Genomic DNA, 23,185 nt, shown 5'->3' on the forward strand with positions numbered 1-23,185 from the left:
CAAAAGAGACTTTAGCAAATTGAATTGCTACTTTTGTAAAGAACCAGGACATATCAAACCTATGTGTCCGAAATGGAAGAAATTGATTGCAACGGCTATGGCATCCCAAGCAGAAGAACGACCTCCATCATCAAGTGAGTCTCTTTCCCTTCAACAAATCGTAGAAGCATTACAACCTCTTCTCAAGGGTGCCACTTCTGGAGCCGCTATGTCATCCTCTTCCCCCGGTAAGACATCTTGGCTTTTAGATTCCGGGGCATCCTTTCATATGACCCCTAGCTCTTGCTCTCTTTCAAATCTTTCTAAAAATTCTTTTCCATCCTTTGTCTCAACCGTGGACGGAACATCTCTTGAGATTAAAGGAATAGGTAATTTTGAAAGACAAGACTTCTTTATTCCAAAAATTCGTTTTATCCCAAAACTTAATTTAAATCTTCTTTCCGTCTCCCAACTCTCGGACCATGGTTGCGATATAAAATTCTCTTCTAATAAATGTTGGATACAGGATCGCCAGTCCGGGAGATTGATTGGGGAAGGCTCTAGAAGAGGAGAGCTCTACTACGTAGATTTTCTTCAAGTTCCCAAGAGTCAATTTTGCAACGTCGTTCAAAACAAAGATATTCATGTATGGCATAAGAGATTGGGTCATCCCAATAGTGTTAAAATCTCCTATCTGCCTTTTGTTAAACATCTTTGTAAAAGTGATTTTCTATGTAATGAATGTATTCTTGGAAAAATGAAATGCTTGCCTTTTTCTCAAAGATCCATGTTTACGACAAAACCATTTGAGATTGTTCATTCCGACGTATGGGGTCCGGCTCCTGTGATGTCAAAAGGAGGTTTTTCATACTATGTGATTTTTGTGGATGACTACACTAGGTTTTGTTGGATCTATTTTCTTAAACATAAACATGAAGTTTTTTCAACTTTTAAAAGTTTTCATATGATGATTTCAAATCAATTCAATAGATGCCTAAAAATCCTTAGGTCCGACTCTGGAGGAGAATACCTCTCAAATGAATTCAAAAGATATCTTGAAAATTTTGGTATTCTTCACCAAAAATCTTGTCTGAAAACCCCTCAACAAAATGGGTTAGCCGAACGAAAGCACCGGCACATCATTGAAACAACTAGGACTTTACTCATTTCACAAAACATTCCAAAGAATCTCTGGGCTGAGGCAACTCTTACCTCTGTCTATCTCATAAACAGACTTCCATCAAAGAATTTAAACAAAATTTCTCCCTTTGAAAAACTATACGATAAGGAACCTGATTATAGCAGGTTAAGGATCTTTGGGTGTAAATGTTTTGTTCTTACTGATAAGAATGACAAACTTTCGCCTAAAGCCATTCCTTGTGCCTTTCTTGGCTATTCTGAAACCCAAAAGGGTTTTCGTTGTTATGATGTCAAAAGTGATAAACGGTATGTTTCCAGGATTGTGAGTTTTTTGGAAAATCTAAGTGGATTCGAACATAGTGACCCTCATAGTGAAAATATGGATTATTCTTTTCTATTTGATTTACTGAATAAAGACGATGATACTAGTGATGATGAGTCAGATCAAAGTAACCCAAATGAATTTGAAACTGAAGAAAACATCCCCTTGCTTCCTTCGTCACATCAACATATTAATGAAGGATTACCTAGAAACCCTATCACCTATACTCATAAAGATCGAAGCAACTTTAGAAGTGCTCTTGACAGATATAATGATGCTAGTCCCAGTGCCGCTCAGAATGAAGATATCCCTCGTAGAACCGAAAGAAGTAGAAGGCCTCCTAGGTTCATTTCCTATGACTCCTTTTCACCTAGATATAGAGCCTTCCTTAGTGCCATCCACTCCTATATAGAACCTAGAAATTTTGAAGAAGCACGAAAGTGCCCTGAATGGATTAATGCAATGGACAATGAACTTGAGGCTCTAAGAAAAGCCAAAACTTGGGAATTTCAAAATCTTCCTAAAGATAAGAAAACAATAGGGTGCAGATGGGTTTTCAAAGTTAAAACAAAAAGTGATGGATCCCTTGAAAGGTATAAAACTCGTTTGGTTGCGAAAGGATATAGTCAAGAATATGGTATTGACTATGAAGAAACTTTTGCTCCTGTAGCTCGTATGGTCACTGTCTGATGTCTTATAACCGTTGCTTCTATCAACAAATGGAACATCTATTAAATGGATGTTAAAAATGCCTTTTTAAATGACGACTTAAGCGAAGAAGTTTATATGGATGCTCCACCTGAAATGGAGATTCCTAAGGGAAAGGTGCTTCGTCTTCAAAAAACACTTTATGGTCTAAAACAAGCCCCCAAGGCTTGGTATGATAGGTTCAACTCTGTAATGATTGAAAATGGATTTTCCTCTTGCTTTACTGACACTGCTCTATTTGTTAGAAAATCTAATGCAGGGATTGTGATTTTACTATTATATGTTGATGACATGCTCATCACCGGGAGTGACTCTAATGGGGTTAAGAGTATAAAATCTATCTTAAAAGATAAATTTGAAATGTCTGATTTGGGTTTTCTAACTTACTTTTTGGGGATTGAAGTAGCATACTCTCTTAGAGGATATTTCTTATCTCAAACTAAGCTTGCTTCTGAGATCATTGATAAGTCAGGTATTACAGATGAGAAGCTTTGTGAAACTTCTGTCGTAGTAGGGGCAAAAATGAAAGTTGATGATGGGGTTCCACTTCTGGATCCTACACCTACAGGCAGCTTGTAGGATCATTGATGTATCTGAGTATTACCAGACCGGATATATTCCATGCAGTCCATACTGCAAGTCAGTTTCAGCATGCGCCTACATCAGTCCACATGAGTGCCATCTTACGAGTCGTAAGATACATAAAGGGTACTCTAAATAAGGGAGTTTTTCTGTCTTCTTTTTCCGATTTAAAATTAACGGCTTATACTGACTCTGATTGGGGAGGTGACCCAAATAACCGTCACTCCACCACTGGTTTTTGTGTATTCTTAGGTGACTCATTAATTTCATGGAGATGCAAGAAGCAACAAAAGGTGTCACTCTCCTCAACAGAAGCTGAATATCGTGCCATGGCAACTACTACCATAGAGATTGTTTGGATTCATCAACTACTAGAAGACATGGGGATCACAATAGAAGGGCCCACCAAGCTGTGTTGCGACAACAAGAGTGCAATCTACATTGCGAAGAATCACACCTTTCATGAGCGGACCAAACACATTGAAATGGACTGTCACTATGTTCGTGAAGCATATCTCCGATGAGTCATTGATCTTCCTTATGTCACGTCCGAATATCAGTTGGCAGATTTCTTTACTAAAGCCTTGTGCGCTCCGCGGTTCAACTTCCTTCTTGGCAAACTATCGGTCATCCTGCCCTAAGTTTGAGGGGGGGTGTTAAATTATGTAAATCAATCTTGTATTTTCGTATATATATTTTATATATATAAGGTAATACATATACATATATATTATATATATATATATGTATCTACCTATTATATATATAAAATACATATATTGCTAAGGGTAGTTTAGGCATTTTACACATATTCATTTTCGTGAATATGTTTTGTAATTTTTCTTTTTCTTTTTCTTTATTTCTTTTCTTTAATTAATGCAGCTTGTACTTGCCTTGGGAGGGGCCCAACCCACTAGTCGTTGGACCCCTCCAACGGTCACATTTGTGACCGTTGGAGGGGCTCCAACGACTATGTGGAGCTCCCCTCCAAGGCCTCCTAAATGCCCTATAAATATGGGCTGCTCCTCTTGTATTTCTTCAAGGGTTTTGGGATTATTGCCCAACCTTTTCTTGTTTATGAATCTTATGAGTGCATTTGCACATTTGTGATTTTGTGTTCTTGTGTTTTTTGCACAAGTGTTCTAAGTGTTCTTGGTGTGTGTATGTTTACACATTTATTCTCAAGGAATCGATTATAGTATCTTGTTGAAGATACTTTTACAAGTTCATCCTATTGTTTCTTCCTAGATGGGCATTATCTTGGATAATTTTGAATTCTGAATACCTATAGGAGATGGATTACCTGCTTAGCATTGATAAACTGAGTTATCTTCAGATCTTAACTTTCTGTAAATGCACATTCTTTGCCCATATTTCAGAACTTTTTAACTGCCTTGGTAAACTCTGATTGTGTTTTCTTTCATTGTCAAACTTGCTTGTCTATCTTACATCATTTATGCAGAAATATCAATAATCTTTCATCTTTTCCGTAAATGTTTCTTCACCATGTTTTTGTTCTTAGAACTTCATAATTACTGGAAGTTAATATTCAGTAGTTGCTGTGATTATTGGTATCTGTATTATTTTTATGCATGAGAATGATGTTTTTCCTCCATCTGTTGGTGCATCAATTTGTTAGAATAGAGTTAGAATATTCATGGGTTTTGGATCCATATCCAGACCCGATATACATTATGTAAAACCATGTGAGAAAGGGGCATTATTGTAATTGTAACAGAACCACATATATATATCTAAAGACGTCACCCAGTTAGGGTGAGACGTTCTGTTATTCTTGCGCTTTTCTCCTTCTTGTCTGTGTTGTGCAGGGACAACTCTCCAAAAAATCTCACATGGTATCAGAGCGGCCATAAGAGGTAACCCTAATCGATCCAGATCTGATTTCATCAATAGGCCTGATTTCTTCCTGAGATCTGAAGATCTTCCTTCTTTTCTTTTATCAGATCTGCTGTCAATCAGATCTACTGATATTATCAATCAAATCGATCTAAAAAAAATCTATTTGATATCTTCTTTCATATTCTTCCTTTGTCAAATCCCCCCATGAAAAAAAGTATTTTCTGTCAGATCACATTAGATCTGATTTTATGTAACGCCCCAAAAATCTTGAACTTGTAACTTTTAAGAAAGAATTTGAAAGCCTTGAAATCATTAGTTTATCAGATTTTTAAATATTAATTCAGCGGAAAATGATATTTTTGAAACAACAAGTCAACGAACCTTGGGCGCATTACTTGCGGAACCTTTTCCTTTACACAACAGATTTGAAACTCCGTACATTCAAAACCAAATAGATTAAAAAGAAATGTAGTTTTAATAATTTAAAGTTTATATAAAAGAAGGATTTAAGGAAACCTTTTATGCAAAATTACATAAATATCCTCAAGAGTGAAACGTCAGGGAAAAAGTCTCATCTTGATATACCATCACGTCATCGTGCCATCGCTTGTCTTGTAAACCTAAACATCACCTGTACTTATAAAATAAGTCAGTTTCATAAAAAACTGGTAGGTGCCCAAACAAGACAATAAAGAAATAAAATTAGCAATGTATGCTATTTTAAGCGATTTTAGCAAGTAATGAGCTATAACTAGCATGAGTAGTTGATTACTCAGTCAAGTAAACTATCTCTAGTATGAGCAATTGATTATGCAACCAAATAAGCTATTTCTAGCATAAGATAAGCAGTTCATACAAGATATAAGTCGTTACAAGACAAGCAGTTCATTAACCCAATATATAAGCAGTTCATTAATCACAAGATGCAAGCCGGTAAATAACACAGATAAACAATTTATTAACACTAGAGACTCAATCACAAGTATTGTGAATAAAGCTAACATATGCATCAAATGCATTCACGATACACAATTCAACAAGTTAACATGAATAAATCTAGATTCGACAAGTAATATGAACTAATCTAGATTCAACAGTAATGTGAGCATGATAACTTTTGTTTCAATATTAGCTGGCCTTGTAGGTACGCATAAGACACGACACGTAGAAACAACTGAGACTAATCCGGGGGTTTATTATGCCACGAATTTTAGATACCCCGAGTAGCTAGCTGAGTCCGATCCTAAGGGGACGGTCAATGATCAAGAGAGAAAATCCCCAAAGGAATTCGTAGACAACGGATGCATCCTACTTCTGCAGAAGTCTATGGGATCTACCACCTAAGATAATTTATGGTAGTCCTGCCCCCTAACTCCGATGATTGGGGACACCGAGTCATTTGCCCGAGGAGTGATTGTTAACAACCTGTCCATCAGAGTTTTGTATCAATTTATCCTCTCTCTTGATGAAGTCAACGGGTCAAATGGGTACATCAGGAGTTATTTAGCTAAAGACCCATTCTATATGCTCTGGTCTTTCGGCTTACTCAAGCATCTTGCCTGTGAAGGCGAAAACATCACCATTAGGTGATTTCAACGCACCATTGCATGTTCGAGGTAACTACACACCTCTCATCCTACTCACCACAATACACAACATACCTATCCAAGGGTACAACCACAATGAGAGGGGTCAACTTGTGAGGGTGAAAGCATCACAATTATGTGATTTCAATCACGTGCCATTGCACGTTCGAGGTAATCATAGACCTCTCATCCTACACATCGTAGTACGCAACGTACCTATCTAAAAGTACAACCACAATGAGAGAGGTATGAATTTCTCAAAGAAAATCCCTATATCAATGTTTTGCAAAAATACATGGTGTAATCATCCAAGTTTAAATTTGACATGCTCTGGTCCTTTAAACCGACACGAGCCTCTTGCCTGGGTAGGCGAACATCAACATCATGTGATTACAATAATGTGCCAAAGCAGGTTTCGAGGTTACCAGAGACCTCTCATCCTACTCATCGTAGTCCAAACATATCGTATATGTCTAAAAGTGTGACTACAAAGAGTGGGGTATGGATTTTTGCAAAAGAAACCCAACTGCAATAACTCACAAAATAAGTGATACAACAATATCCTGACTTTTAACTACTTGAACAACATTGCAGGATACAAAATCTCCACAGATCTTTCATCCAAAGATAATGCAACATCAACATGATGCACTTGCCTTGCGATACCAATAATGGTGCAAGGTTTCTCAGTAGAAACCTTGCCCATGCCCCTAAATGGGGTTATCTGAGTTGTATCAGAACGCAACAGAAGTAACAAAAACACTATTCTCAAATACGTCGATTAGGAAGACTTGGCTGGTATTTCGAGATCAAAAGACTCTAAAACTTTGCTTTGCAACACTGTTTATTTGGAAAGCTGGACTCACAAAAAGAAATCCTTTTCTCAAGAATTTTAGTACCCATGCGCAAACCCACATCTTTTGAAAAAGAGCATATTTAGAATATGCTGAACTAAAAATCTTATTTTGAACATGATTTATCTTTCAAACCATGAGTACCACACTGTGCAACTCATACGAGGCGAGATTGCCACAGATCTCTCATTCGTTTATTGCAGTATCCGTATACTGCGCATACCTCGCAATACTGGTCTCGATAAACAGGTTAAGGGTTTTTCAAAGGGATCACCCCAAAACACAAGTTCGTGTTCCTATCAGGTTTATCCGAGTCGTATCGGATACTCGAACCAAAGTTGTAAAACACCACTCCCAAATACATTGATTTGAGAGATCTAGCCGCTATCTCGCAAAAGATCATCACTTTCCTTAGCAGTCATGATCTCTGATAGGGCACCTTGATGGGTCAATTTTGGTACCCTTGGAGTTCGTTCCCCAAACAATCTCAGAGCAAGATAAAAGCGCAGGGAAAGCCTCCAAAGACATGGTAAAAAATCTAGATTTTACCATGTGGCACAAGAATGATCAGTCAACGGTAGCTTTCATCATGACCACTCTTTCTCGTGAAGTTTTTCTTCACATTCCATCTAGAGTTCCAGCAAGAGTTATGGGATACTTTGCATAAATGGTATGAAGAGATTTTTACTCTCAGGATTTATTAGTTGAAGGCAGAATTCATAGATCTAAAAAGGGGAGATTCACACATTGCTGAATAGCTCGATAATATCAAGGTTTTTGGGGGATTAGCTTGCAGCCATAGGCTCTCTGTTGTCAAATGAGGATATATGCTAAAAAACTGTTAGAGGCCTTGGGCATGAATATAATATGTTTATCACGGTTTATACTAGTATAATTCCTCACCCACCTTTTGATCGACTGCGCACTATGTTGTTAGAACATGAAGCAATGTTTAATATATCATCTGGGTCCTCGAAGGATGAAGTGAGTCATGATGTAATGGTTGCAATATATACTTTCAACACCTCTCAAGAAAGAGGATGTGGTCATGGATACTATTCTGGTGGCTGTGGTATACTCTTTTCTACTAATCAAGCAAATTTGGTATGTCAGATGTATGGAAGAAAGTGTCATACGTGTTCTAACTGTTATTGGCGATATGTTCCTACTTATCGGCCGCCCACGATATCGATTCCCGCTCGCTTTAGGGCTTTTGCAGCTGCTGCCCCAACATTCGCACCATCTGGATCAGGTCCATGTACTTCAACAAATTTTGTTCAAGCTCCTCCCAATACTTATCCTCCTTCAGTTGCAAGTTTTCATGATTTAGATGCGCTTACTGTTGGTTTTGGTTAGTTGAACTTTCAACATAACCATAATTCTGTTGGGAATCCATGGGCTGTCAACTTGTACTTTTTACCTTCAGCTGGACCCTCTTCTGGCACTCCCTCATAAGGCTGGATTATAGACTCAAGGGCTGCACACCACATGATGGGAGATTCAAGTAAACTCTCTCATGTTGAGCCTTATAATAACAATGAGAGTGTGATTACGGGAGATGAAAAAACCACCACATTACTCACATAGGTACTACTACCGTTCCTACTAGTAAAGGGTCTCCTTCTTTGTCCAATATTTTTCTTGTGTCCAATATTCAAAAAAATCTTGTATCTGTGTCTCAACTTTGTTGTGCTACTAATTCCTATATTTTTTCTCTCCATCTTTCGGTTCTATGAAGGGCATTCACACGAGTAAGACACTTGCTGAGGGAAGAAGGTGCAAAAACTTATATGTCTTGAATGAAACTCCATAATTTCTTTCATTGTTAGCCAATCATTTGTTCTATGCGCATCGTTGTCATCAAGTCTAGGAATCCATCTGCAAGTTAATGTTTGACATCGTAGATTAGGTCATTACAATTCGTGTTTTCTTGATATTTTATGTAATAAATGTTTGATTGATGTTCGAGAAAGAAATTCTTCTTCTTGTGTTAGTTGCCGTATTTGTAAAAGTCATGAACTTTCATTCTCAAGATCTAATAAAGAAGCTTCTTTTTTTTTTGAGTTGATTCATTCTGATCTTTGGGGAGCTTTTCCGGTTATGTCCTTATCCAAGTCCAAGTATTATGCGATTTTCGTAAACGATTTTACTCGTTTTACTTGGATATATTTCCTAAAATCCAAGAACCAAGTCCTAAATGTCTTTCGTAGATTCAAATTGTATGTTGAAACTTAATTTTCTTGAAAAATCTTAACCTTATGGAGTGATGGTGGTGGTGAGTTCATGTCCACTAAGTTCACACAATTTTTACTTGATAACGATATTCAATGTGAGTTGAGTTGTCGAAGGACCTCTAGACAAAATGGTGTCGCTGGATGAAAATATCGTCATATCCTTGATCATGATGTATGATGATAATCTCAATTCTTACCTATGCTCGGAGGCCTTCTACACAATAGTTTATTTGATAAACAGAATGCCTCTATCCAACCTTGGAGGTGAGTCATTCTATTCTTTGTTGTATGGATTATACCCTAATTATTCTTGGTTACGTGGATGTCGGTGCTTTGTCCATATTGATGGCTCAATGCAAAACAAATTATCTCCCAGAGCCACCATGTGTCAATTTATTGGGTATGATGAAGAATACATGGGATGTAGATGCTTTGATCATGCTGCCAACAAGGTTCTTATCTCTCGTCATATTTTTAATGAAGATGTTTGTGGGGCTGCCTCATCTGAAATCATCAATAGTTCATTGCATTTCTTTTGGCCATCATCCATGCAACAAACTTAACATACTTTTACTGACAAAGTTGCTGCTGATAATACTCAACCATCACATGAACAACAACCTCATTTTCAAATTTTTAAAGAGATTTATAGTCGACAAGGTGGACAATAACATGAAAAATATAGCAAATCAAATGCCAAACCCGTTCAGCCCACTACTTCCACTACTGATCAGATTATAGATCCTCCCTCATTGGTTGACGATAGCACCTCCAATAAGCTTACTAGCAATTTTCCATTTAAGCCATCAAATAATGCAACAGATGTTGGTTCTGTTCAACAACCTCACCCTACTTGCATATCCAGCAGTGTTCAACATCCTCCTAATGAATGGGTCGGTTATGAGTCCTTCTCTCTGGACTTTTAGGTATATGCTTCATCACTTTATGATTTTCAAGAGCCTAGGTCTTTTGTTGAAGCTAGTCATCATTCACGATGGACTGATGTTATGAATGAAGAAATCACAACCCTTCATGAGTGTAATACATGGGAAATAGTTCCTCGACCAATAAATAAAAACGTGGTAGGTTGTCGTTGGATGTACAAAATTAAATGCAAATCTAATGGTAGCATCAAGTGCTTTAAAGTTTGGTTAGTAGCTAAAGGATATACTCGGAAACATGGACTTGATTTTTATGAAACCTTTAGTTCAGTTGTTCACACATGAGAACGATTCATATTGTTTTGTATCTCGCCATATCTAATAGATGAAATTTATTCCAGTTAGATGTTAAAAATGCATTCCTCCATGGTGATTTGTGTGAAGAAGTATATATGGAGCATCCACTTGGCTATCCTGAGGGAGATGCTCACAACACTGTTCTTAGACTAAAAAGGCTATATACGGCTTAGGCTTCACGGGCATGGTTTGATACATTCAGCAATGTTGTTCGTTCTCTTGGTTTTGACCACAGTCATTGTGATTACTCCCTGCATCATGACAAATCTGCGATCACAATCATCTTGGTTTATGTGGATGATATAGTCATCATAGGCAACAATCATGCAAGGATTACCCACCTGAAATCCATTCTTCATAGTCAATTTCACATGAAAGATCTGGACCCTCTTCGGTTCTTGTTGGGTGTGCAGGTGGATCAACAATCAAACCATCTCATTCTTTCACAGCAAAAATATGCTAGAGACATACTACATCGCAGTGGAATGCTGACATAAAAACTTGTAGTTACTCCCATGGCTATTCCAACTCAGTTGGGTCATAGTTTTTCGGATGATGCTATTTTCCCGAATCTGAAAAATATCGAAGCATTGTTGGTTCCTTACAATACCTTACCTTCACGCGTTCAGATTTATTTATTTTAGTGAATCAAGTTTCTCAATTTATGCATAAACCTCAAATGCGTCGTATGAAAGCGGTAAAGAGGGTTCTTAGATATATTAAGAGCACTATTTCAGACAACCTCATATATTTCAGACCTTCTTCGGTGAGTCCTTATGTCTCCATCAAGGTTGTAGCCTATTCTGATGCAGTTTGGGGCCATGATCCTCTCACAAGGCGTTTAGTGACTGGTTATGGTATTTATTTGGGAACACACCTGGTCTTTTGGGCTAGTCGAAAACAGAAAACCGTTGCCCGTTTATGGCAGTTGTTACTACAAAAGTTGCATGGGTTAAACAAGTATTATTTGGCTTGCATCAGCATATATCCAACTCTTTACTTTATTGTGATAATAGGAGTGTGGTAGCTATCTCTACTAATCCAGTTCAGTATGGTAAGATGAAACATGTAGAGATTGATCAACATTTTGTTTGGAAAAAGGTCGAAGCCAAAGAAATTCAGCCAGTCTTTATTATAGGAGAGGACCTGGTGGCTGATCTTTTCACCAAGGCTCTTACGGTTCATCGTCATTGGAATTTGAAATCCAAACTGTCCATGGTCGACCACACTCGGTTTGAGGGGGCATGTTAGAATAGTGTTAGAATATTCATGGGTTTTGGATCCATATCCAGACCCGATATGCATTATGTAAAATCGTGTGTGAAAGGGGCATTATTGTAATTGTAATAAAGTCACATATATATATCTAAAGATGTCACCCAGTTAGGGTGAGAGGTCCTGTTATTCCTCACTGCTCTCTCTTGCGCTTTTCTCTTCTTGTCTGTGTTGTACAGGGATAGCTCTTCAAGAAATCTCACACAATTAATATTTATTATCTAATACACTTAAATTGTGTGTCCATCCTGTCTGGGAGTGAGTCTGAATAGTCTTCAGTTTCTCACTTTCTTTTTTGTTTATATGCACACAAGCATGCAAACAGACACAAACATAGACCTACTTTCCTATTGTTATGTTTTATATATGATTAGTAACTAATGTCAATGCTCCCCAACCATTTCCAGTAACACCTAAACAAAAACACACTGATATCATACACTGGCAGTTCCTCTTTTTTGACCTTAAACTCGAATAATCTTGTTTAAGGTCCTTTACTTCAATTCCAAATCTTACCTATGGAGGTTGATGCATTATTAGATTAAGATTAGCTTGTCTTTGAGATACTCATTTTTTTTTAAAGAAATGTGCACATAAGCTTCAACTATCTATTGTAAATATTTTGACCTGTCTTTTCCCCCTTGTTTTTTCTCATGGTAATTTCTGTAACTTTTAATGTTTTCTTCCTTTTACTTGAGGTGGTGGGATACGAGCATAATGTGAAAATAAGATGATGATTTATCTGTTGTTGGTGTTTATGTGTGTCAGATTGTGCGAGGGTGGGGAACTACTAGACAGAATCCTTGCCAAGTATGATTGTTCAACTCCTGTTGTTCTTTTTGTTATATTTAATAGCTGGCATCTGGTTGTATTCTTGAGGTCAGAAAGTGATGGAGGGAAGCTATCCTTCCTCTATGGTCCTATCCACACTGATTTCCAGCCTCCATGGCCAGAAACTACTAGAGTTTGACAATTGTCCTATTTGCCCGTAGAGCATTTCTTTAGTCACAAAGTAGAAAATCTGAACTATTCCCATTTTACAGGAAGGATAGCCGTTACACTGAAAAAGATGCAGCAATAGTCGTTCGCCAGATGCTTAAAGTTGCTGCACAATGCCATCTACACGGTGTAGTTCATCGAGATATGAAACCTGAGGTGTGAATAAGATGACATTTTGTTGAAGGTGTTAAACTTCTGATAGGCATTCATGCATGGTCTCTGTTCTTTTCCAGTGCCTGATTTAGTGATTTGTCTGTTTACATTTTTCAGAATTTTCTTCTCAAGTCAACAAAAGAGGATTCCCCACTCAAGGCCACAGATTTTGGTCTATCGGACTTCACAAAACCAGGTCAGCCAATGACCCAAGATACTTCCTTTTAAAGTTACTCTATCCTGGGCATCATTGTCTCTTTCTTTCTCTCAATCTCTCCTACTTCTATATGTTATCAATTATTTGGTTTTGAAATTTCAGGGAAGAGGTTTCAGGATATCGTTGGCAGTGCTTATTATGTTGCACCAGAAGTTCTGAAGCGCAGGTCTGGTCCTGAATCTGATGTTTGGAGTATAGGTGTCATTACTTACATACTACTTTGTGGAAAGCGTCCCTTCTGGGATAAGACCGAGGATGGAATATTTAGAGAGGTAAATACATTTAACTCCTATATATATATAACTCAAAATTAATGGAGATTAGTGGCATGTGCCTGTCATAAAGAAGCAAGGTTCACAGTGTTTAGATATCTCAAAAACTGTATGCATGTGAAAATTTTCAAATACTTCTTTATGACAAAAAGGTAAAAGAGCAAGAAAAGAAAGAAAATTATCAAATGCTAGATATTGTTTTCATGATATTTCTAGTTTTAGCTTTTTATGATAAACATACATGTATATCATAAAATCTAGTGATGCTTCGAGACATTAATATGTATAAAGCAATATTAAAACTTCTAAAGATCATTATTAGTTTAAATTGGTAGAGGTTGTAAATACTGTTCAGAGGACTGGTTTGATATCTATGAATTTATTTAGTGCTTATTATTGTGTAAAATATTGCATATTAGAGGCCCACTTCAAACATGTTTTACAAGAATCAATATTTTTGCTTTAAGCTTCTGAGGATAACCATGATTTTATATAAAATTTACTATATATTTTATTCAATTTTTAAAATCCTGATCTTACCTTCATTTGTAGGACATTCAGATTTCTTTGGTTACTTGTCCCACCCAAGAAAAATTCCAAATAGTTCCAATATGCTTGATGAAGGGCTTGATATCCAGATAAAGAAAATGCGGCAACTGGATCATTAAGTTTCTTGTCTGTTCATGGCTACATTAGGGCCCTTGTATTGGGAATCCTTAAAATAAGGGCCTAACCGCCTAAGTATGAGGGACATCCTCAAGATATCAATGAGTGCATATGTGAACTTTTCCCTGAACAATGTCATGTAAATGCTGTTAAAATATGTATATATATTATATATATGTGCTTATGTATATATGCATATGTATGTATATGTATACATATATCTATAATACATATATTTTTTCATTGTAATATTTTTGTATTTTTATTTTTTATTTTATTTTTGGTCAACTTTGTCACAACCTTGACTAGCCGTTAGAGCTGGTCTAATGGCTAGTGATGCTCTCTCTCATCTCCCTCTCTCATTTGTATATAAATAGGGGATCTCCTCTCGTTGAAAGTATGCTTCTTGCATACTTGATTCATTAATAAAATATTATTTTTGTACTTTGTGTGCCTTCTTTTGGTGTGTGCCCTTAGTGGCATTTGTGAGTGTGCCCATAGTGGCCTTTTTGCTCGTCCACTTTGGACCAGAGTTACCAGAAGCTTCTTAGGTAGGTGGGAAGCTCACTTCCCAGAAACTCGCTTCGGAAGCGCGATACTCCTCGCTTCCGAAACTTCATAGGAATCTCGATTCCCTCACGCTTCTTCTATGCTTCCTACACACATGGTCTACGCTTCCTATATGCTTTTCTCATGTTTCTTTTTATGTTTTTTATGTATTTCCTCTCACACTTTCACTCACTTCCCAAGTACTTTCTTTAAATTGGTAACCATCATTGTTAAATTTTAACAAAAAATTAACTCTTTTATTGAAAAATCATGAAATATAAGAATGATCAATTTTATTTTAGTTTTTATTTGTTTCTTGTTCGATTCCTATTCAGTTACCATATTGCTTTATTTTTTATTCATATTTCGCTTTTAAATTCATACTTCGCTTCCCACTTTCTTATAAATTTTAAAATGCGTCGCTTCTCGTATCATTTCCCACTTCCGCTTCCTAGTTTGGCAACCTTGCTTTGGACTATTGGTGGACATTTGTTTGTGCTTGAAGGCTTTTTTTACTTCACAAATGCCAGTTGTTTTAGCTGCCCACGTGTTGACCTTTGCCACAAAGATGGAGACATTCTGCATATACAATTCTCATATGCAAAAAGTACTGTTTAGAGAGAATGCCCAAGAAGAGGTTTCCAAATATGATTGGATTCTATCATAAACTCTGAGTTTGCGGATGAAATCCCCCGAGAAGGGTTAGAATGGCATTTTCTGCTCCTTGGGAGGTACCGAATAAGTGACTATTGGAATGGGGATTTGGGGCATAAGGATTCCACTGACCTGTCAAAAGTGTCCCAATCCTTGGGGATATGGTAATACATCACACCAGGATGCACGAGAATCATAAGAACAACCCAATTTTCTGAATGGCATGTAAGACTTTCTAAAATCATCTGCATTGAATCCAGAAGTCAATGTTGTCCCGTGTTTCTTTGCTAATACATCAAAAATATTTGTAACTTATGCATATCCTGTTTTGATCTTCAGGAACCATGTTCCGATCCACTAACCATTCATACCAAAAAAAACTTCAGACAACAACAACAACAACAACAACAACAACAACAACTACGCCTTCATCCCAAAACAATTGGGGTCAGCGATATGAACCAAAAAAGAAATTCATTTTGGGTCTTCCACATGAATCATTTTCCTCCAATCATTTCTATCCAACGCCATGTCCTCGGTGAGGTTCAAAGCATTCATATCCTTTCCTATCATCTCCATCCAAGTCTTCCTAGGCCTACCCCGACCTCTTTTAACTAATATATTTTCCCATTTCTCCAACCTTCTAACTGGAGCATCATTAGGCCTTCGCCGAATATGTCCAAACCACCGTAAACGATTCTCTCGCATCTTATTTTCAATGGGTGCAACACCTACCTTCTTACGTATCTTTTCGTTCCGAATCTTATCTTTTATTGTATTTCCACACATCCATCTAAGCATCCGCATCTCAGCTACACTCATTTTTTGAATATGATGTCTCTTGGCAGCCCAACATTCCGTACCAAAAAAAACTTCAGAGTTGAAATGAAATATCTAAATGGCATATTTTATTCTTTTCAATACTTCATATTTGTAGCAATACTAATCTCATTCTCTCCTAGTGTTGACTCGACTAACTGACAGCATTTTTATGATATTGTTGAATAACATATAGGGGAATATGTGAGATCTCATTTATAAAGTTATGATATACATAGTTAATGAAAGTGGATGTCCAGTCCTATTTCCAAAGCATTTGGCGGTTGCTGTTCTCTTTTTCTCCTTTCGTTCTCCTAATCTACCTGAGTGATATATGATCTTTATCCAAGACCTAGGCATGTCTTCTTTATGAAGAACCTGAAATACCTTATCTGTCAATAAGTGATTTGTTTTGTCAGCTATAAGGATGAACTCTGTTTTACTTGTGCTTCTCTGATTTATGGCTTATGTAATATGTCTAACCAAATGAGGCATCTGTTGTGAGTTCCATGGTTATCTCTAGATTGATTGGTTTCTGTTGATTTATATAAGGAATGCTGAACCCATTAAATGTACATATTGGCAGGTGTTGAAAAACAAACCTGATTTTCGTCGAAAGCCATGGCCAAGCATAAGCATCAGTGCTAAAGACTTTGTTAAGAAGTTACTGGTGAAAGATCCGCGTGTGAGACTCACTGCTGCCCAAGCCCTCTGTATGTATCAACTAGAGTTCTTTATAAATATTTCATAACCGTGCATATGATGCATATCCTTGAAAGAGTGCTTCAGCAAATCACCTACATTTGCATACAGCATGGTAAAATTAGACGCAGCAGTCCCTTAAATAACAAGGAAACAACAATAACATAAAACCTTTGAAGGAGAGAAAAATGACAAATAAATAAAGGGAATAACAATCTAAGTCTATCAACTTAAACTGGAGATTGATTGTACATTGAATATTTTATCTGCTATTTTTCGCACTTCAACTGAGCTGCTTGAAGTTGGTATAGTGTAATAGATTTTCAAGTGTTTTTGTTATAGATTTTTTTCCTCATGTTCCATATTTAGTTACTGATTGTTTTCCATACTTTTTTTCGCTGTTGTAGCACATCCATGGGTGAGAGAAGGTGGAGATGCATCAGAAATTCCTTTAGATATCTCTGTGCTATCCAATATGCACCAATTTGTGAAATACAGCCGGTTGAAGCAATTTGCACTGAGGGTACTGAAACTTTGTTTTGATTGGTAATCATGATTGCAAGAAAATGTTTGCTATTTAAAAAGAAAGGAAGATAATCTAAGTTTTCTTGGTATCCTTTTCTTTATTTGCAGGCACTGGCAAGCACTCTTGATGAAAATGAACTTGCTGATCTTAAAGATCAGTTTGATGCAATTGATGTGGATAAAAATGGATCTATCAGTCTTGAGGAAATGAGACACGTATGACTTTCTTACCATTATGGTTTTGGATTTATTTGCTTGAGCCTACTGACCATGCCAACTTTGATCCTGCATTATCGAAGCCTTCTGTGTTTAAATTGCAAAATTACCTGCATGCTGTTTTCTATTTCCTTTGTATTGACTGCCGAAATATTATCTTTGTTGACCTGATAATTCTGGCAATTCTTTGGCTTATTGCAGGCACTTGCAAAGGATCTCCGTTGGAAACTGAAGGAATCACGTGTTTTGGAGATTGTTCAAGCTGTAAGCCAGTTAGCACTTGCTACTTACCTTCTGCATATGCATTCTAATTACAAAGTGTTTGGGAGCTCTAGTGCCATGTTTCATTCACCAGTGCGAACTCTCTAATCCCCCTTACTCCAACCCCTGCATTCTTGGTTAAATATTCTAAAATTTTAGTCTTTTTTCTTTGCACAGCTTGTATGTCTATGTCACATTTCCTATTTCTACTATCAGATTGACAGCAACACAGATGGGCTTGTTGACTTCATGGAGTTTGTTGCTGCAACCTTGCATGTGCACCAGTTACAAGAGCATGATTCAGCAAAGTGGGAGCAGCGTTCTCAGGCTGCTTTTGATAAATTCGATGTGGATCGAGATGGATTCATTACACCTGAAGAACTAAGAATGGTAATATGAACTCTAGTGTATATACATCTTATTCAAATGCTAATTTGTCCAAGGGATATCTGAGATGAAACTTGGATTCATTTGGATTGTTATGGTCCTGTTATTCAGCATACAGGACTGAAGGGCTCCATTGACCCTCTCCTAGAAGAAGCCGACATTGACAAGGATGGTAAGATTAGTCTGTCAGAATTCCGCAGGCTCTTGAGAACTGCAAGCTTGAGTTCACATAATGTGCCCAGTCCATCTGGGTGTAGGAATTCTCGCAAACTGGAGCATTTGGAGAAACAAGTGAGAGATCAAAGCTGAGCTTTCTATGTGGGTTACAGAAAACTTTGCAACTTCTGTGCTCTTTCATGGTTCTTAATACAGCTGTTTGCATCTACAACGTGCTGTTTTCATGGTTCTTAATGAAGCTGTTTGCTATTTGCTATCACTTAAGTGCATGCGGTCAAGAAATTGCGACCATACCATGGAAAGCCTTCAGCAGCAATTGTTAGGATCGACGTTGATGTGGGGTTTGATGTAAAGGTTGGTCCGGCGTAATCTCTTTATCAGCAATGCACGTTTGGGGTTTCAAAATTAGATTCCATCTTCCACATTTCGGTTGTATGTGTAGTTCCTGCCATGTATTTGAACCATTGTTTTGTAAAGTGTGTTTGGGATAAAGACACTTTCTCTAGTGTCACATGGTGAGCCGACAGGAAGAGAAATTTCTTCTTAATACAAAGGAAATTCCAATTTATTTGGGCTTTTTATGTCTGCTTTGACTGATACGGAAAATGACCGTACTATATGAACAAAATGACATGCTTCCCAAAATGTCTCAAAATTTCTGATATTCTCCCGATGTCCAAAATTACAAATACTCAACTTCCTTAGGGTCTTTTTACCCTTCACATCTTCATGGTGAGCCTCGAAATCAGTAAGCCATAAGAAACCAATCCGAGGGAGGTCCAAAGGACATGATGTCCAACCGTGGAAAGGAAAGAGGCATAATCTGAAAAGGATTCCAAGAAATAAAAAACACAAGGAAAGCAAATAAAAAACAGAGGGAAAATGTTTCTATCATATCAAATCGCAAAAAACTGCTAACGGCAGATTAATTGTCGTCAGCAGTGGGCTATGTATCATCATCAAAAGGAGCAAGAAACACATCTGCCATCAACAAAAGGAGCAAGGTTCCTCAAAGGATCTCTGAAGCCATGATATGTCATCAACAAATGAGGCAGTTTGCTAATGACAAATGGATTGTTGTCAATGAAAGGGGAAGACAATTTTGATTCTTTGGGATGGCTCCTCCCTCCAAAATGAGCCTTTTCAGTAGGCATCTCTTGCATCCTATGCATCACATGTATCTTAGGCATTCCAAGAATTTCATATATTCATGCATCTCGGGCATTCCATGTATTTCATGCATTCCATGAATTGCATTTTTTGCAAGAACCAAATCAACCTTTAGCAAAGTCTACCCAATCGTAATTCTTAAAATAATTTTGTAGATAGATGGACAATAGGTCCATAGGTTGTCCCACAAATTGATGGAGCAATCTGAAGCCCATTTGATGAGTGTGTAAACCATCCCTTCCACAACCCTTTCTCCAAAAAAATGCATCTTTGAAACAAACACCATTTAAAACAATCTGTCTCTTTTATACTTTTTCCCCAAAAAAGTGTCTGTCTTTTCAAAAAAAAGTTTGTCGTTACAAACTTGTCAGTCATCTTTCATGCGATCTCAAGCGACAAGGTACTTGTTTCGTATTTGTCTGACCTCACTCAACAAAGACTTCCTGCTCATAGTTACTAAGTTCAAGGGAAATCCCTCGAATGAAACTGGGTACTAGCTTAGCCTTTGATCCAACCTTGTTTGGCAAAACCTCTATGCCTATATAGACATGCATCATAGATAGATCATCATGTTGAGCTACGTATGCACCTTTATCTATCATCTTGCACCATCAAGTTGTCTATGTCTCTTCCTTTATAAGACTTTTCAAAAATACTTTGTGAGAGCCAATCTTTTGCTCTTTCTAAAATCAATGTGTCGACTTTTTTGTTATTGATCAAGCTTCTCACACTAAACGACAAAGACGAGCATCTATAGATATCATATTTTTTACTGAAACATTTCATATACTAAAGAAACTCATATCGTCGGTTTACTTCAAAATAAGGTTAATTTCAATCATATTTTTGGCTTTCAAATGGCTTCCTTAAGGTTTTTTACCAAATGAATAATTAAATAGGAGGATTTCAATTTTCGATCAAGCCAAAAATCATATCAATCTGACATCAAGATCAAAAGTTATGGTCAAAACAAGTCATTAGTAGTTGATGATATATGCAATGTCGTCAACAAATTTTTTTGTTTGTCATCAACAATTAGCCTTTTATCATATTTGTCATAGGACTTTTCTAATGACACATAAATCTATTATGAAGAGTTTGCCAACCCCATGAGGTGTCGTCAGCCCTTTCTACTGACGACACTCAGTGTTTGCCATCAGCACTATTTGTTGTCAGCTATTTGCCGTCAACATTTCTCGCTGGTTTTATAAAGCACATCATCGCCTTGATCTTATCCTACCCTCCTTCCAAACTTGAAAAAGAATATTTCAAATCCTAAACCTCTTGACTAAATTCCACCCATGCATCTAAGGCGACATACCTATGACTAATCATAACCCTCTATTAAAAAATCAGCAAATAGGATCCCTCCATCTTAATCTTGGATGTATTTGAAAAGATAGATCCTAGATATTCGAGAAACATATCTAGATCCATCAGGAAAACTATAAATAGGGGGCCATACTCCCTCTATTCTAGTATATAGAGTTCAAGCCGTAACTATACCCTTACCCTGCTAAAATCCTAGCACAACTAGACCTAGCAGCCCTATCCTAGTTCAGCCTACCTAGCCTACTCTAGGACCCATATCCCTTATCACACCCTTCTTTTAGATCCCGCGACTAGCCAAAGTGTTGCTCGTGTTCCATTGCGCTCATCTCTAAGCCCAAGGTGAGATTCAGTGCATTCTGTTATTCATTTTGTCCATTTATTTTGTTTTTATAACTTTGGAATTCCCTAACCTTCACCTATTGTGTTTGTTTCTTCATTTTCCAAGTCTTAGTTGTAACACCCCAAAATCTCACCCAAATTTTTGATATATATTTTTTTGAAATAGTAAGCATAATGTAAATAATTTTAAATAAAATGGTAAACATCTTGGGCAAGTTACAAGTGTTCGTATTCAAACATAACATCAATTTAAATGAATAAAAAAATAGAGGTCTATCACATAATAATTTTAAAAAATTATTGCAATAAGTTTATTCAAATGAAATGGTAAAATATTCAATCAAATAAACAATGGCCAGGGTCCCCAGAGATTGTGTGAATTATGATCGCATCTGCAACATCCCACAACGGCTCCTTCATCATTTTTAACCTGTAGATTTTTGGCAAATGCCAGTCAGACTACACTAGTCTCAATATAGAAATTTGTCTCAAAGCACGAAAACAACATACCAATATATAAGAGCATGCATTATAAGAAATTTAGTGTTAAGCATTCATTAGTAACAGAATTAATACAAAACATGTGAAAGCATGCATTATATGAAATTAAATATTAAACATTTATAAATATTGAAATTACATAAATCTCACAACATATTCAAGGCTAACCATAGTGCATTCACATAATTCAGTAAGAAAGATCAATGGCATTTGAAAATGTAAAGCTTTACAATCATCAATTATGTTCCATAATTAACCCCCTATGGATATGCTAAGTTTGATTACGTCGAGTCAGATGAGAAAATCCAAGGGTTTATTATGCTTGAGTGATTTAAAATCCCGAATGACTATCTAAATCAAATTCTAAAAGGAGCAGTATAATGATCAAGAGAACTCCCCTAAAGGTCAAGATTCCATGATGCATCCGACTTCTTCAGAAGTTATAAGACCTACCCATCTAGGATTCAAGTTTGGTAGTCTCGATCTCCTAACTCTTGTGGGTAGAGGACCACTGAGATATTGTCGCTCATAGCATGATAAATAACGTTGTATGTTTCAACAAAAAAAACCACTAAGTTTGTACCATCTATCCTCTCCAAGGTAGCACTAGAACCAGATTTACTTGTGATATTAATTATACTTGCCTCATTGGGCTACCAGGGTACACAACAACCTGCCTTCATGGCAAGGACACAGACTACACCAGTGTGGTAGTCGATATATTATCTTATGATATATTATGATAACCTATCTAGTGTACTCGTGGTGTCAAAACACCGACGAGGTCCGAAAATAAGCTCTGGTATGAAACCAACCAGACCTCAATTTATGTTTATGCACTCATTTATTTTTATTATCTTGGGTGTACACTACATACCCCATTGGTCCAATTCAACCTTATGCCCAACTCGTGGGCGAACAACTAGGTGCACTAAGGACACCATCACATATAGTATCACAAACATGTAGCAATTCCAGTGTTGAAAGCACCTAGAGCATGTTTTCTATTATACAGAGTGAATCCATGTTGAATGACTAGATCATTGGCATGACACAAAAATGAAAATCTCAAGTGTTCATGTGGCACTACAGAGGTTCAACTGAACTTGCTTTGCTCGTCATTGAGCTTTTGCGTAATCATGAACCACTACATCCATAAAGTTTATCAAACACATGCATTCAATGACATGCACTCTATATTCTGAACTATAATCATGACACTCATATACAAAATATACATAATCTCATGCGAAACAATAACTGCATACACTTGTCATGCATTTTTGCAAAGTTCAATAAAAGATATTTAAATCTTTTCATGCATAAATGATAGAATTTCATCTCATGCCATGACTCATTCTTGTACACTAATGAATGCACATATGAACGCAACCTTAATTTTGATAAAACCATATATATATATATACATACATACAAATGTCTCCAATATACGTTTACATATATCTAT

The 23,185-nt window shown here is 36.9% G+C and overlaps 1 protein-coding gene across 3 annotated transcripts in view; it reads left to right on the top strand.

Annotated features, from left to right (window-relative positions):
• LOC149842469 (calcium-dependent protein kinase 28-like) overlaps positions 1 to 19,020 on the top strand; it is a 28,600-nt gene extending 9,580 nt beyond the window's left edge. The window contains exons 3-12 of one of the 3 annotated variants that reach the window (XM_089999196.1): positions 12,547 to 12,588; positions 12,822 to 12,933; positions 13,048 to 13,126; positions 13,250 to 13,419; positions 16,694 to 16,820; positions 17,217 to 17,332; positions 17,443 to 17,550; positions 17,752 to 17,904; positions 18,028 to 18,201; positions 18,310 to 19,020. In XM_089999196.1, the coding sequence (XP_089855322.1) occupies positions 12,547 to 12,588; positions 12,822 to 12,933; positions 13,048 to 13,126; positions 13,250 to 13,419; positions 16,694 to 16,820; positions 17,217 to 17,332; positions 17,443 to 17,550; positions 17,752 to 17,904; positions 18,028 to 18,201; positions 18,310 to 18,507 (1,279 nt within the window). In that variant the 3' untranslated portion in view covers positions 18,508 to 19,020. Of the gene's footprint in view, positions 1 to 12,546; positions 12,589 to 12,821; positions 12,934 to 13,047; positions 13,127 to 13,249; positions 13,420 to 16,693; positions 16,821 to 17,216; positions 17,333 to 17,442; positions 17,551 to 17,751; positions 17,905 to 17,988; positions 18,202 to 18,309 lie in introns of all 3 variants that reach the window. The other 2 variants (XM_089999197.1, XM_089999198.1) reach the window with 2 other exon arrangements.
• Positions 19,021 to 23,185: the final 4,165 nt, after the last annotated feature.

Source organism: Nuphar pumila, chromosome 3, assembly GCF_984573655.1.
Source record: "Nuphar pumila chromosome 3, dmNupPumi1.hap1.1, whole genome shotgun sequence".
Lineage (NCBI taxonomy): Eukaryota > Viridiplantae > Streptophyta > Magnoliopsida > Nymphaeales > Nymphaeaceae > Nuphar > Nuphar pumila.